The sequence below is a fragment of the Mustela lutreola genome, chromosome 8, assembly GCF_030435805.1.
Source record: "Mustela lutreola isolate mMusLut2 chromosome 8, mMusLut2.pri, whole genome shotgun sequence".
NCBI lineage: Eukaryota > Metazoa > Chordata > Mammalia > Carnivora > Mustelidae > Mustela > Mustela lutreola.
In genome coordinates, this window is record NC_081297.1 from 141,030,379 (window position 1) to 141,046,625 (window position 16,247).

Genomic DNA, 16,247 nt, shown 5'->3' on the forward strand with positions numbered 1-16,247 from the left:
GATTAGAATTAGGTGTAAAACCCACATGTCACATTTGTATAATTAATGTCTGATGAAGATATCTGGGTGTATCTCGTGTTTCAGTTTCTTTGTGTTGTTCGCTCTTTATAAGGCATCCACGTCCCTGAAATTCAGATCGATTTGTTTATAAAAGGAATTAATTCCAAATTGTGATTTTCCTTGAAAATATCACTCATGTGATAAGAAGATCAGTACACGACAAGAACCCAAAGTCACCCCGGGAGCGAGTAGAAATCTGTCAGGATGTAAGGCGTCGCTGGTTCTTCAAATAAATGAAGTATTTTGAAAGGAAATCAGATAGGATGAATGTCTGGATGAAGTTTTGGGCCATTAAAGACATTTGATTAACTGCATTTTGTAAACAGGGCCTAAACCCAAATCCCCTTCCGTGTGAACGTGAAAATTTACTAGATCTATAAATAGAATAACCTCTGTGCCGAAATGAAAAGCTAAAGGTCTTTTTGCATTTGTACCTGAGTAATAACAGAATGAGTCTTTCTGTACACAAAAGCAAAGCTGTCCTTGAAGACACTTCCAAATTCCCAGGAACTGCAGATGACCCTCGAACCCCTGGGGGAAGGAGCTTGAGGGGCTGGGGAGTTCAGGACAGCAGGAATGGAAGGAGCTGGACTGGCCTGGATGCCCCCCATCGCCCCTCCCCACCCCCGCCAAAGGCTCAAGCCCACCTTTGGTCATGGCTTCCTACCCTTGGAAATCATGGGACCGTCCAACAGGAAAGGCCCACGGTGATAGAGGCCCCGGAGCAAAGTATCAGAGGAAGGTGGCAGGGCGGGGGTGGGGAAGGGTGGCCTGAGCCTCAGCCAGGCTGGGGGACCCCAGGGCAGCCCCAGCTGCAGGCTCTGCTCCCCCCAACCCCACCCACAGACATGCCCCTCTCTCTTCCCATCCCACAGTGCAAGTTCATCCTGAACCTCCCCTCAGAAAACAGGACGTGAGCTAGGGGCTGCCTGGCAAGGGCCAGTCAGCAGAGGTCCCGGGAGACCGCGGGCCGGGCTGAGGCTATCTTGAGACAGCATCAAGGAGGGCGCCTGAGACCAGCTGAGCGGAGACAGGATGCCAGCTGGGGCCCAGACGGGGGCTTTCGCAGAAGGACGCCGTCCCCCACCCCACCACCGGTCCGCACTGGCTCTCAGGGAGGTGAAAGGGATCACAACACACCCATGGGCCAAGAGCCACCAGGGCCCCAGGGACGGCCCCGGGGTCAGAGCTGCCAAGTGGCACCGTGTGACATCACTCATGGGAGAACAGCTTGGTGCCAGGGAGGCCACTCGGAGGACCCCACGGCCATCCAGGCTGAAGCCAAGGGCTTCCCGGAGAAGGGCTTTGCCGCAGTTGGGAGAACAAGGATCCAAGCCAAGGGTGGCCTGGGCAGACAAGGAGGCTGGGGTCTGTAGGTGACCCCCAGGCCCCCCTGAGCAAGGGTTTCCCTGGACAGAAGACCCGAACCCCATGCCTGAGCAGAGAGACAAGTTGCCAATCTCTTGATTCTGGAGAAGGAGCAGGGGTGGTTCGAAGCTGTGGAGAAAGAGGCCGCAGACCTCTCTGGAGACCTGGTGGGGCTCGGCAGGCTGCCCGGAAGTTAGCCTGACAGTAGCCAGGAGGACACCCGCTGGGCCCCCATCACCCCTCTCGAAGGGCACAGAGCAATTAAAAGCCGGCCCATGGCAAATCGGGGTCCTTGGCCACTGGCTAAGGGACATAATCCCTGGACATCGGCTGAGATTCGTAATGTCCACACCCTGTCCGTCTCCTCAGGTCTGATTGCGAGCAGGGACGATGGAGGCCAGGGCACCCTGGTTGGGGAACACAGCAGCTGGCCGAGGGCCCCCCGGCTTTTAAGGAAGAGGTGCCATAAGGCCCCAGCCCGCCAGGCTTGAGGGGTGTGGGGGGACTGGAACCCTCTCATCTCCTGCTGGTCCCTGACCTCCGACAGACACACTGCTTTTTTCCTTGACCCCGGGGTGGGATGGGGTGGGGGGGTGACTGCCCATCGAGGGGGCTTCATTCCTCAGCCCTGTGTGTGGGGTTCTGGTGAGAAAGGGAAACAGAGGGGTCCTAGGACTCCCGCTTGGCGGGGGCGGGGGGAAGGGGGTCGACATTCAACGCAGACCTTGGCCCCATTGTTTTAAATAAGAAATTTATTGCAAATATAGAAATTGATTCTCTCCATACAGGAATCTCCGAGTTGAGGAAAACAATTTCGTGCCATTCGGTTTAAAACAGGATGTTGGGAGGAGGGAGAGGCAGATATAGGGAAGAGAAAATAAATGAAGTTACCCCCCTAAAAGAAGAAAAGGAGAGGTTCTGGGCCCCCCCCCCCCCGAGGAAGGAAAGGTCCACACACAGCTAGGGTTCACAGGTTCATAGCCCAGGGCCGAGAGTCCCCTCTGCAGCCCCCAAACCAGGTGCCAAGCCGCAGGGCCCACGGGGGCTGGCGGCTCCTTGGGGAGGGAAGGGGGGAGGAAGGAGGGGAGGGAGGCAGCGAGGAGAGACCCCTGCCCCTGTCCAGCCCTGTGCTTGTTTGGCGAGGGCAAAAGAAGCAAGAGGAGGCCCAGAGCCTCCCGCCCACCCGGTTCAACACCCCGTTCCTCTCCCTCTGCTCAGCCGCAGTGAGGGACCTTTAATGAGGCCTGTGAGGCAAGCCGTGTAAATACTGGTTCTGTCTTAAAGGTGTGAGGACACGGGGTCAGGGAGGACAGGGAGCACGGCAGCGCCTGGGCCGGAGGGCGGAGGGCGCTGTGCACAAGTCTCGCTGGGGAGGAGAGAGCGGTCCTTCAGGTGGGCACACGTCAGCCCTGCCCCTGTAAGCCCCTCGGGAGCCAGATCCACCCCCCCCCCCCCCACCCAGGGCTTCTACCCAGAAAGAGCCCTGCTCTGCCACGAAAGGGGTGGGATGCTGCGGAGGGCAGGCTCCCTCGGCCCGGGGCGGGGCGGGGTGGGGTGGGCACGCAGAGTGGGGACACCTGAGGAGGTTCTTCGGGACATCCAGCCACCTGTCACCCTCTCCCTCTGGTCTGGTCTTCCTGGTCAGTCCTCCGGGCTCGCGCCCCCCCCCCGCCCCCCCCCCGCCCCCCTTCTCCCTGCCAGGGGGCCCTGAGCACCTCCCCGCTCTGTCACCTTGTTTTCATTCTCTGCACAGTGTCCCTCACTGGGGAACTCTTCCCTGCACGGACGCCCCTTACAAGCTGGGGCCTGTGACTCTTGTCCCCCATGCCTGGCTGCCATCTTGGACTCACGTCCCTAACTGGTTTCGAGACCCTACAACACTTCCTTCCTTCCCTTTTCTGAGCTTCTGTTTCCGCACTGTCAAATTTTCAGGAGTGGGGACGGGCGGTGAGCGACGTCCCATCGAAAACCTCAAACAGACCCTCGGCCAGGCCCAGACTCTCCCCTACGTCCCCGGTCTCTGGGGCTACACAGGCTTACTCTTCTTCCCAAGTGGGTCTCTCCACTCCCACTGCCCCGCAGATAGCCCCACACCCCACCTCCCCCCAACCTGGACTCGGGCAACCTCCACGGGCCTCCAGCACTGTCCCCTAGCAGGTGTGCGGAGGAGAGCGGACTCCAGCAGGCAGGGGCAGGCCCTGGGACTCCTGAGGAGGTATCCACAGCAGACTAAGGTTTTGTTTTGGTTCGTTTTTTTGTTTTTGTTTTTGCTTTTTTCCCCTCCAGACCTCTGCATCTCACTCCAGGAAGGAAAACCATTAGCTCCAACCGACAGTTAGCAGTGCTGGCCCTCCAGGTGAGGGGAAGACCCCTCGCCCCGTGCCACTCGAACAGGAACCCAGGAATTTTCCTCTGGAGATTCTCGGACAGGGACAGCAAAGCCCAGGCAGGACCCAAGGCAAGAAGGCCTCCCCTGGTAGGCCCACATCTCCTCGGGCCAGCTTGTCCCCGATTCCTCCATCACCCCCTACATCCCTTCTCTCCTGGCTGCCAGCCCCCCACCCCCACCCCCCGTCTGCCCCGGGACCGCCGTGCTCATCGCTGTTACAAACACGGGGCCTCAGCTGGCCAGACTCTGTGACATAGGTGCTCATTTGTCTTTCGTATTTTGCTCTCTCTTGGAGAAGAATGATCCTGAAGAGGACACAGGACACAGATGCAGGAAAGCCTCCAAGGTGGGCTGCAGTGCACTGGCCCCTTTCCCAGATCAGGGCAACTGGCAGCTGAAGAAGGTCCAGCCCGGCCAGGAGGCCAGAGGCCTCCAATTCTATTCTATTCAGTTCTATTCTGCCTCCAAGATTGGTGTGATCTAGCCCAGGAAGGTCAGTTTACCTCCTGGAGTGGCAAGACACTCACTGTTAAGACAGAGACCCCCAAAGAAAGATGGTCTGTAGTTTTTAACAGGCCATCGTCAACCAGGAATGATGGGGGGATGGCAAGGGTGGGGGGCTTCTGCTCCCGCTGTCAGGAACCCTCACTCTGTGGGAAGTGCCACCTCCGGTGAGACCAGGCCAACCCAGCCCTGGCTCCTTCCGTGGGTTCTTCCCTCAGGGCCCTCCGCCTCCCCATGAAGCCCTGAGCTCTTAGCCCCCTGGATTTAGCTAGGTGACCGTGTCCTACACTCCAGCCTGGTAGTCAAGTCACCCAGCCCTTCCCTCTTCGGGGGGCCCCCAACGTCTTCATCGGAAAAATGACAGCAGGTGGGACAGAGATCCCGGCACGCCCCCTTCGCTGGCAGGGAGGAGGGGAAAGGGCGAAGGTAGGAAACCGGCGGCCCCAAGGGGCAAGGCGGCACTTGTGGGCCCAAGTTCAGAGAGACAGGACACGGGGGCGGGGCAGGGGCTGCGTTTCAGTGGCACCTGTTTTGGGTCTTCTGCAGAGCTGGACCCTCCCCAGGTTTCAAGAGCTGCTTGTCAGATCACGACAAAGGGAACGTGGGTAAGAGGGGGCGGCGGAGGGGGGCGGGGGGGGGCGGGGAGTCTAGACAAACTGGCACATAGACGACAGATGTTTGCTCCGAAAAATACAGTAAAATCGTCATGCAAATATAACAGGAGTCTGCTTTCTCACGCCACTGGCTTTGCCCGCTTGCCATTCTCGGTTTTGCCAATCTGGTGTGAGGCAGGCTTGGAGGCGCAGGTTTCGGGGGTTGAGGGAGGTCTGCTCTGCACGTCCACGCTGGCTCCCTCCTCTCTACTCCTCAGAACAGTCTTTTCTTTGCAAATGTCACCCCCAAAGTGAGCCCTGGGCTTGGTCTGTCCCCCAAGTGGGTGTAAGAGAGGCGCTCCTGTGAGCCTAGCAGCCCCCCGCAACAGTCCTGCCTCAGACTCTACCTACCCCTGGCAGGAAGGTCACTAGACCCCCCGACCCCAACCCAGGAGATGGCACTAGCTTTCCTGGTCGGCAACCCCCACACACAGTAAAGGTCTTAGTCTCACCCCAATGCCCACCCTCACCCCATAGCCACGCTCCCCAGATCTCAGGAAACCCAATGAGGTGATAGGCCAGAGGCTGGGGGGTCTCCAGCAGGGGTGTGGGGCAAGGTGAGTGGGCTCCTTCCCATCCGGAGTTGGGTGGGGAGCCAGGGAGCAGGTGGGCAGGTGGCCAAGGCCATAGTTGTCCCCACCCCCACTGGCCCAAGTCCTTATCAAAGGTGAAGGGCTTCTCAGCACCCTGACAGTGTGCTCTGGACCCCAGATCTGCCCCACCTCCCGCCCCCATCCAGACTCAACCCTGAAAGCCCCTGGCTGTTGAGAAAGGCCGCAGCCACCTGGCCCTGCCCTCCCTTACCACCCTCTGCCGCCCACACTGACGGAGAACCCCCAGGAGCCCAACAGTCCCAACTGCCAGGCCCTGGGTTGCCATGGCGACAGAAGCTGGCCAGGCAGAGGGAGGGGCCCCACGAACCTGCCTGCTCCCGCCCCCACCCCCACTCCAGCAAGGTGGGGGGTGCTCACTGTTTGTGCTTTGTTCGATGTTGGGTGGGGGTCGGCAAGGGGAGGAGCGGCCATTTCCATGGAAACATGGGAGCCCCTCTAGTCAGAGGGCGGGGCAGGGATGGGCAGCCGAGAGGTGGCGGGTGAGTAAGCCTGGGAAAGCCCTCCTTCCCCTGGGCAGGCCGAGATGCTGCCCCAAGATCCCCTAACAGGGGATCAGGCAGGTGGGAGGCCAGGATGTGGGGACACAGGCAGGAAGACCCTCCCCCCAATACCCTGCCTCCCCACTGGTCCCAGGCATCACAGTTCACTGCTGCCCTTTTGCATAAGGAAGGGTCCTAGAGGCCGAGAGAGGCTAAGGGGCTGGAGTGAAGGGGTCTGCACCTGAGAGGTGGTGGGAGTGGGCCCACCTGCTCTCTCCTCAGACCCCAGAAGCAGCCCCCAGGCTACTTGGAAGACACTTGAAGGGGGCTGGTGGAATGGCCCTGTGCCTCTGCTCCTTTCTTGCAAGCCAGACCTCCTGTTTCTCTTGGGTGCTGGCAGGGGTGAGGCGTGGCGAAGGACCCCCAGCGTAATGAACCATAACTCCACACTTGGGGGCGTGGCCATGGGGCTTTCTAGAAAGGAAAAGCACCTGCCTGATTCTCAAGTCCCTCAGCCCCAAGAGACCACAGCTCTGGAAGGGGGTGATGAGCAGACGAAGGGTAGGAGGGACAGCAAAACTGCCTAAACTGCCATGTGGCCCTGGAGCTGTCACCTTCTTTTTCCGGGCCTCAGAGTCCCCCGCCATAAAAGGAAACAAGGCCCAATGTCTGCCTGGTGCTCAATCCCCGAGTGACCTAGCCCCAGAGTCGGGGTGGGGGAGACCCTCTCTCCGCCCCAGACTCTTCTGCCCCACACCGGTCCCTAGTCCCAGAGCCCCAGACCCCACACCCCCTTTGGGCTTCCTGGCCTGCGCCCCGCCCTCCCCAGCCCCGCACACCCCAGCAGAGTCCCTGGGCAGCACAGTAAAGACGACTGGTTTCGGTATCAGTGTGTAAACTTGAAGGAGAACGTGTCTCTGTTTTCCTGTCCGTTGTTGTCGGGTGGTGGCTGTTCACAGTCAGGTGGTGGTCAGGTGTGTGCATGGGTGCGTGCGTGCGGGTGTGCGTGTGCGTCCGCTCCTCGGCCCCGGCCCCCAGCGCCACCCCCTCCCCCCTGCCCGGCTGCCCGGGCCCTTCCCCGTGGGGGCCCCCCCCAACCCTCCCCCGTCCGGCCTCACCGGGAAGGAGAGGGTCACAGCTTCTGCTGGGCCGAGACCCCCTTCCAGTAATCGAGGATGTCGTGCAGGTCCTCGTCCTTGGCGAACTGGACCTTCTTGCGCAGGGCGTGGCCGGCAGCCATGTACACCTCCTCCCGGGGGTGCTTCTTGTAGGGCCGGAAGCGCTCCCAGATCTTGTGCGTGCTCTCAGAGGAGTACTCGGGGCTGGAGGAGTACCCTGAGTAGTAGTGTCTGGGGGAGAGCTGCGAGTAGGTGGAGTCCCGCTTGGAGCGGGTCAGCGGCTTGAGGAAGGACACGCGCTGGCTGAGGCTGTCGGCGCCCTCCTCGTAGTACAGGGCTGGGAAGCTGTGCCGGTGCTCGCTGCAGTGGTAGGCGGGCTTCACCTCCAGGTGGTGGATGCCACTGCCCCCACCACCCCCACCGCCCCCGCCGCCGCCCGCGGGCACCAGCGGGAGCCGGTCCAGTGGGCTGTTGAGGGGGCTGCCCTTCTCGATGTACTTGGAGTCGCCCTTGGCCAGCCCCGCGGCAGCCGGGTGGTCGGGCACGTCCAGGCTGAAGACCTTGGCGCTCTTGATGGAGCCGCTGGAGGACACACTGCAGGTCTTGCGGGCCACGGCAGCGTCCGCACTCAGCTGGCGCTGCAGCGGGTGGTGGGAGCTCTCCTTGTAGGGGGGCGAGAGGAAGCTGGGCCGCTCCAGCGCCCCGGGGGCGGCGGCCGAGGACACAGCGGCGGCGGCTGCGGGGAGGGACTGGCACTCGAAGGCCAGCTCGGGGTCCCCGCCGCCGCCTCCCCCCCCAAGGAACGAGGCCGAGTCCAGCTTGAGGGCATCGATGCAATTGTTAATGATCTGGTTGACCTTGTCCACCTCCTTGGCGATGGTGGAGATCTCGGCGGCCGAGCCCTGGCCATTCTCCAGGTCCGGGAGGTCGTCCTCGGGCCGGGCCAGGCCATCCCCGCCCGCACCCGTGCGCACCTCGATATAGTTGCCCTTGGTGGCCACCTTGGGGGTGTCCAGCCCGGCCTCCAGCGCCTTGGAGGTGGGCAGCTTCTCCCCGATCATGGAAGGAATGGACGACATGCAGGACACAGGCAGCACAGGGGGTTCGCCCAGCTTCTGGGCGGCGTGGACGACAGAGCCGGCGTCCACGTCTGCCCCGTAGCGCATCTCCAGGATGGTTTTCTTGACCTTGACCGACTTCTGCTTCTCCTCCTGCATCCGCCGCTTTCGCAGGCAGTAGTAGACGGCGCCCAGCACAATGACCATGCCGAAGAGGCAGCCCAGGATGGTCATGATGTAGTGGGTGGTGGTGGAGGTGCTGGGCGCCAGGTCGCCCGGGACGGGGTCCCGCGTGGTGAAGGTCAGGCAGGTGTGGTTGAAGCGGCGGCTGTTGCGCAGCGAGGTCACACAGAACGTGTACTCGGTGTGCGCCCGCAGCTTGTCCAGCGTGACAATCTCCTTCTTGTTCTTGAGCGTCATAACGTCGGAGAAGTAGCTGTTGTTGTACTGGACCAGGACGTACATCTTGCTGTAGGGGTGCGGGATAATGACCACCAGGGTGGCCGAGGTGAAGGTCACGTGGTGCAGCTTGATGGCGGGCCCCGCCGACGCGTCCGTGGTGGACGAGGCCGGGGGCTCCACCGAGAGGATCTCGTCGGGGTTGAAGCCCGAGTTCTCGTCGGGCTCCCTCTGGGCGTCGGTGGAGTAGGGCGTGGGGTGGCTGGCGGGCCGGGCAGGTAGCGAGCCGTTCCGGCACTTGGCCTGGAGCACGGTGATGGCGTTGAGGCTGTGGTAGGGCCGGGGCACCAGCAGCGGGTAGCCGGCGAACTCGCGCGGGGACTCACACTGCAGGCGGTCGTAGTTCTTGGTGACGTTGTTGAAGACTACCAGCCAGGCCAGGAAGCCGAAGAGGTCGCACTCACAGTTGAAGGGGTTGCCGGCCAGCTCGCACACCATGAGGCTGGCCAGGCTGGCGAAGGTGGCGCCGTCCAGGCGGCTGAGGCGGTTAGAGGACAGGTCGATGCTGATGAGGCTCGGGCACTCGGAGAAGGCGGCGGGGGTCACCACCTCGATGAGGTTGTGCTGCACGAAGAGGAACTGCAGGCGGCCCATGCCGCGCAGCATGCCCTCCGTCAGGTTGCTGAGCTTGTTGTAGCCCAGCTGCAGCACCTGCAGACTCGACTGGCCCAGGAAAGCGCCGTCCTCGATGTACGAGATCTCGTTCTTGGTGAGGTTGAGGTCCGTGAGGTTCCCGAAGCGGTTGAGCGAGGAGTAGAGCACCGCCTTGAGCTTGTTCTCATTGAGGCGCAGGTCATGCACGGTGCTGTTGATGTGCTGCGGGATGGTCTCGTAGGGCGGCTGGTTCTGGCTGCAGATGGCCAGCCACACGTACCCCTTGTCGCCCTCGATGAGCCAGCAGTCGGCGCGCACAAAGCCCGGCCGGCACACGCACAGCAGCATGGCGGCACACAGCCCCAGGCGCAGCATGGCGCTGGCCACAGCCCCCCACCCCACCCTCCGGGGAAGGCCGGACTGGGGGGGCGTAGAGAGGGGGGCCGGGGCGTGGGCGGGGGAGGACCTAGCAGTGGGAGGCTGGGGCTGGTGGCACAGTCCTCCCTGGGGCCGCCACCATCTTGGGGGCGACCCCTGGCACAGGGGCCCCTGGTGAGGCAGACACGGCCGGTGCCAACCGTGTGTTGGGGAGTGGGGTGGGGGAGTCCTTGGGGGCTGCTAGCAGCAGGTGCAGGCCACTGGGACAGGGACACACAGCGGGACACACCCCCACCGCTTGTCTCTGGGAGGGTGCACAGGCTCTCAAGACTTGACTTCCTCTCCCTCCTCCACCTCCTCCTCCTCTTCCTTCTCTTCCTCCTCCTCTGGTTCTGGGCTCAGAACTTCAGATGATTCCCACGATTCCCACGGGCCGCTGGAAAGGGAAGCTCCGAGGAGGGAGCGCGAGAGACAGGGCAGGAAGGACGAGACCCATCTGTCACCTGGCTCCTGAAAGGCAGCACCGAGAGGGGGTGACAGATCAGTGGAAACTCGGAACAGCCCCACTAAAGCTCCAGCACGGGCCCCTGTCCCTTCTCTACCCCCTCCTACTGGGGGTCCTTGGTGCCAGCAGCAAGCAGGGGTCTCTGTTACGTAAAAGAAGGGAGGGTGGGGGGTGGCAGGACAGGAAGAAGGGTCAAGAGGCCTGGAGGGAAGGACACAGAAGAAACAAGGAGTAGGGACAGGGGGACAGAATTTGAGGATGGTGGGCAGAGAAGGGAGACTGGACAGTGACAGGTCAGGTGCGTGTGTGCACACGCACAGACACAACACACACACACTCCCCAGCACTCGTGTCCACACTCGTCCACCTGCCGGCACAGAGACCCACATGCCCTCTCCCATGAGCCAGAACACCGCAGCATGCCCACGGACGGCCTTATGCTGGACAAATGGGCCCGTATGCACATGACCCCGTAGCGAGGCAGGAACTTTCCAATCCAAGAGAGGAATTAAGAAGCCCAGCAAAATGCCTCCTCCCCTCCATGCCCAAAGATAAATAATTCATTTGTTGTGTAACCGCTCTTGTTCCAAAAATAATCCCCTTGTCTCAGCTTCCATGGGGGAGGGGGAGCAGAGCAGCATGGCTGTGGCCCCCCCAAGCTGGGGGTCTCCCACAGGGGGAGGGCATGGAGACAGCTTCTTCCACACGTGGCAGCAGAGCCAAGGGAGAAAGGGCAAGAGTCTGGGAAGCCAGACCTCCCCCAATATCACTTCCCCAAAGTGCTTTCCATTACTGGGCCCCGATCTTGTAGTACAAGGTCTCAGGCAGACGGAGAAGCGGGCAGCATCCCGAACAGTGTGGCCAAAACCCCGCATCCCCTCTGCAGCTGGAGAGTCAGAGGCCCGGAGAAGGGCAGGGACTTGCCCCTAGTCACACAGCACAGCCTGGGCGAGGATCAAGGATCCCGAGGCACCAGGAGTCAGGAGGCCTGGAGCCTCCTCTATCCAGCCCAATCAGCCAGAGGGATCGAACCATCTCTGAACGTTCTGCCACACTGAAGTGGGGACCAGGTTCTGCCCAGCCGTCTCATGGGGAAGAAGTACGGTGAGCCATGCTGCTCGCGCCTGAGCTGCAGAGAACCAGCGTTGGTAGCACAGGGCCCACAGCCGGCAGCCCCTCATTTTCCGGGGAGGGGGGCACTGAGCCCCTGACCAGGGGACACCTGCCCCAATCACCCAGCAAGCCAGACAGGGGCCGCTCAGCTGATGTGGCCCCAGCTCCCACGCAAGGCTCCCTCGATTTGCAGGAAGAGCCCCGTGCGCCCTCCCCTTGCCCTGGGCAGCGGCCAGGGCTATGGAGACCAGGCCGGAGAAATCCACATTTGGACAAAGAAAGCCAGACCCCGTTCACAAGAGCCACCTCTGCCTCACGCCCCTCCTCCTGGGAAACTCCAGGAGAGAGAGTGCATTGAAAAGAAAAAAAAAAAAAAAAAAAAGTATTAAACCTTTGCTGTTAAAGCAAAACCAATTTACAGCCCGGAGCCCCAGAGGGCTGAAGAGAGGAAAGGGAAGCAAGGGTGGAAACAGTCCCTGAAGAAGTCCAGGCAGGCAGTTTCTGTGGAAAACGGGGCGAGCGAATGGGACATTCGATGACCTCTCAGATTAAAGACATGGCGACGGAAGCTGTGATTATCCGGACCTCTAGGTGAGGCCAACTCACAGCCCCCAGTCCCCAGCAAGGTTGGTTCGGGCTGAGGGGCCGGATGGGGACTGGGGACGGTGGGGGTGAGGAGAGGGCACAAGGAGGTCGGGCAGGGACAGGCGCCCAGGCGGCACAGAGTATTTCTGTCCCTGGCTGGGCTGCGCAGCTAGCACTCCCATCTGGCGTGGCTGATGGCTCCTTGGGGCCTCAGTTTCCTCCCCTGCCACCGGCAACAAGCTTGTACTGGGAGAGGCTGAGGGGACAAGCTCACTAGGTCAGGGAACCCTCTGTCTGCACCTCCGGCCCCTGCTGGGAGCGTCCGGGGAACGCATTTGTATGCGGGTATGTGCGCAGGTGTGCGCTGGCTCAGAAGGCTGGCGCAGGGGCGCCTGGGTGGCTCAGTGGGTTAAAGCTTCTGCCTTCGGCTCAGGTCATGATCTCTGGGTCCCGGGATCGAGCCCCACATCGGGCTCTCTACTCAGCGGGGAGCCTGCTTCCTCCTCTCCTTCTGCCTGCCTCTCTGCCTAATTGTGATCTCTCTCTCACTGTCAAATAAATAAGTAAATAATCTTTAAACAACAACAACACTGGCGCAGAGGTGTGCAAACAGCGCATGCAAGTAGACGGACATGCAGGCAGCCGTGTGTGCACCCTCATGCCCAAGCGGGAGCCCAGGATCCGTGCGCGTGCAGCCCACCACTGGGAGTGCTCACCTACGTGTGGAGCGGTGGGGAAAGATGCGCATAGGGGCATCTGCAGGGACACAGACACATACCTGCTGGCATGTCAACATGTTTCAGACCGTGTGAGTTCCCCATGTTAATGTACGTGCGCACCTGTGCAACTGAGCCACACAGAGTGTCCCCCACCCCATTCCCCATGCCCTTCAGATCTGAGCTGCTCAAGCCAGCACCCCCAGCTGGGCCCAGGGGGTACAGGGCAGAGCTGAGCTGGCTGGAGCTTCTGGAAATCCAAGGCCATGCTGAGGGGATGTGAAGAGGCTGATGGTGGTGGGGGGTTGCTAGGAAAAGGTTTAGCGAGCCCGGCTAGTCCTTTCCTACCGCTTCCCTTCCCCAAACAGTCCAGGGTAGACAAAAGCCCCGACCTCAGCAACTCAAGGTGACCCTGCCCATGGCCCTCTCTCCAGCTCCTCTTGGTCTCCAGGATGGCCTGGCCCAGGGCCCAGCTCCCCTCACCCTCCCACCCCTTCCATGACTCAGACCTAAGGGGAGGAGGCTCCCCATCACCCCTTCCCGTGTGTGCGTCAGCCACTCGGTCCCAGTCCCTGGGCCGCCTGCCCACTACCCCTTGAGGCCTGACGCAGCCGGGGAAGGGGGACCGCAAGGAGAAGAAGGTGCTGAGAGCAGCACTTGGCCCCCTGCCCGGCCGCACACCTACTTGAGGTATGGGGGAGGGCTGCTGGCTCACACCTGGAGCTGGGGGTCCTCATGGTCCTGGGGATCCCCCAGCACACATGCCAGCAGCAGGAGCAGGGCCCTGCCCCCACCCCTGGGGCGGTGGCGGGGGTGGGGGATGGCAGAAGGAGAGGAAGGAGTGAGGGAGCTGCAAATAGAAGGCCAGGCAGGAGGCAGGACAGGAAAGCAAAATACGGAGACAGCCAAGCGGGGAGAGACAGGGGATGGAGATGAATGGGGAACGAGCGTCTGAGACAGGAACCAATCAGCAGAGAGGCTCAGGGAGATGATGGAGGGCACGGAGCCTGCTGCCCACCCACCCGGGGCAGAAATGCCACCAGTGCCCAGCTCGCAGGGAGGGGCAAGCAGCCGGAAGCAGCTGTCGGAAGCAGAGGCCTTTGCTGCCCTGTGCCAGGGGTGTTAAACCTGGGAGAGCCTGGCCCAGCTTCCCCCCTTCCCAGCTGACCCAACTCCCCCTCCCCTACCCGTGCACTGGGCCTGCCCCCCACCCCCCCACCCCCGCTCTGGCCCAGGGGGCACACTGTTGTGGCAGGAACAAGAGACCTCTGGCCCGAGCAGGGGCAGCCCCCCTCTCTCCAGCCAGCACAGAAAAGTTGGGGGGCAAGGTTGGAGGGTGCAGTGTACTGCAGAGGGCGCTTGGGGTGGACCCCAGTCTGGCTGGCTACAGATGTCCCCTGTTGTCGGGACACCCTGGATGGTGAGGAGGAAGGAGGGGCAGCAAGCCCTGACAGGTCTGAAGGGCAGAGCTCAGCTGGGGTCTCCTCCGTTCAGAGCCACAGAACATGAGTGACTCTCAGCAAATTTCATGCCCCCCCACCCCGCCCCGTCTCTGGGCCTCGGCAACCGACCCCAGAAGCCACTGGTTTATCCAGCTGGCCTCTATGCCGTTGTCCTCCAGGTGCCACAAGGCTCCGGGCGCCTCCATGGACTCCGAATCCTTCACAACTGGAAGAACCCTTGCTCCACCCCGTCCCAGCCCATCCCAGAGGGGAAAGCAGACGCCAGGACCAGGGAAGGGTCCCATGTTGCTGGTGGCAGGTCAGGCTCAGGCCCCAGGGAGGCAGTGGCAGACCTCGATCTGCCAACTCCCATCCCTTCTGGGAGCTTCCTGCCCCAGAGGAACCCCCCCCTCCCCCGCCAGCTTAACCCAGGACATTGCTCGGGAGGCAGAGCGCACCGTCTGTCGTCTGTCGGGCACCCAGGGCAGCTCCCCAGAGCAACCCCTCCCTGGGCTGAGTGCGAGGGCGGGCAGGCTGAGGTCTGCGGCAGAGGGGGGAGGGGCGGGAGGTAGGGGAGCCAGGATCAGCAGGGAAGGAGAGACATAGGGCTGCCACCTGCGTGGGCTGCTGAGTACCACCTTGCTATCTCACGGGGCTCCCCCAAAATCGCAGGCCGTGGCAGAGACAAATACACTGGACAGGGCAGGAGGCTCCCGTGGGGACACTCCTGGAGCAGATGTTGGTGGGAGCTGGGGAACAGGTGGGGTGGGGAGGGGTGTGGTCCACGTTCCCGCCTCCCAGGAGCAGGGACATGAGGGTGGACCGGGGAAATCTCATTTGCAGTAGCTGAAAGCCCTGGCCTGGATTCTTCCCTGGGCCAGGCTGGCCAAGGTCCCCTGAGGTGCCATTGTCACTGTCCAGGTCAATGCCATTATGAAGGATTAGGAGGCCTTAGGGCTCCTGGGACCCAGCCAGAACTCATGGGGCAAGCAGTCGCATCACCTCTGTCTACTGAAAGACAGCAACAGGGTCCCCTCTGCTCTCTGGGATAAAGCCTGCCACCCCTGGGGTGGCTGGACATTGAATCTTGTCACTGCCTCCACCGCACTGGGGTTCCCCGGGGCACGCCGCTCTGGGCCTCAGTTGCATCTATAAAATGGGATCATTATACCTCCACCAAGGAACGGCCATTTGGCCATAAACCATTTGGATTTCAGGTACAATGAGCCCCAGCAGAAAGTAAGAAGTATGGATGTTGAAGACAAAGGGTCCTGGGATTGAATGCTGAGCTGTGTGACATACGGCACATTAATGAACCTCTCTGGGCTTCAGTCTCCTCACCTATAAGATAGTCATAACTATCCCTTTGGCTGACATTGCACAGTCCTTGAATCTTCTATCAATCCTGAGTGACTAGGGCTATTGGTCTCATTTTACAGGTGAGAAAACTGAGGCTCTCTCCTTCCCCGGCTTCCTCTAAAGAGCTGGGCTCGTGGCAGAGACTGGACATGCATGGACTGCCCAGGGGCTCTCCTACCCCTTGTGTATGCACCTTCTTCCCTATTAGGAAAGTGTCCACAAGCCAAAAGAAACTTCAATCTCTCCATCATTAGGAAGTACTTATTCCAGGCCAGTTGTGTTCCTCAACCCCCTCCCCCAGGCACAATTCTACCTCAGGGCCTTTGCACATGCTATTCTCACTCCTAGAATGCTCCTCCCTCAGTGTCTGCACAGGCCACTACCCCCACTTCATTCCGGTCTCTACTCAACTGCTCCCCTCAAGCCCACCTTCCCTAACACCAAACCTGGCTTGACTCCCTTCAGAGCACTCAGCAATGCCAGACATCACTTGGTTATTTATTATCAGCTGCCCTCCCCACCCCCCCCATCATGAAATCAAAGCAGGCTTTATTTTGTTCACAACTATAATTAACCTCCATGCCTGGCACAAGGGCAGACATGCAGCAGGTGCTCAGAACATGGTGTGTGGAATGAGAGCTCAGGGTTAGGGGCGGGGACGGAGGGCAGACAGAGATCCTGGGGTCCCCGACTCCACTGAGTCAGGATGTCACATATCAGAAGGAGGGGCCCCACTGATGGGGTGCTTATGGGGTGCAGGAAATGCACTGAGCCTTCCTGTTAGCCTCATGAGCCCCCCCCTTATGCTTCTCATCTATAGATGCCCAAACGGGTTCAGAGAGATACAGTGATC

At 61.0% G+C, this 16,247-nt stretch overlaps 1 protein-coding gene across 5 annotated transcripts in view; it reads right to left on the minus strand.

The window, feature by feature from the left end:
• Positions 1-244: 244 nt before the first annotated feature.
• Positions 245-16,247, minus strand: part of ELFN2 (extracellular leucine rich repeat and fibronectin type III domain containing 2) — a 57,314-nt gene continuing 41,311 nt past the window's right edge. For all 5 annotated transcript variants that reach the window (XM_059186894.1, XM_059186891.1, XM_059186893.1 and 2 more), the window contains one exon: positions 245-10,184. In XM_059186894.1, the coding sequence (XP_059042877.1) occupies positions 7,200-9,671 (2,472 nt within the window). In that variant the 5' untranslated portion in view covers positions 9,672-10,184 and the 3' untranslated portion in view covers positions 245-7,199. The remainder of the gene's footprint in view (positions 10,185-16,247) is intronic.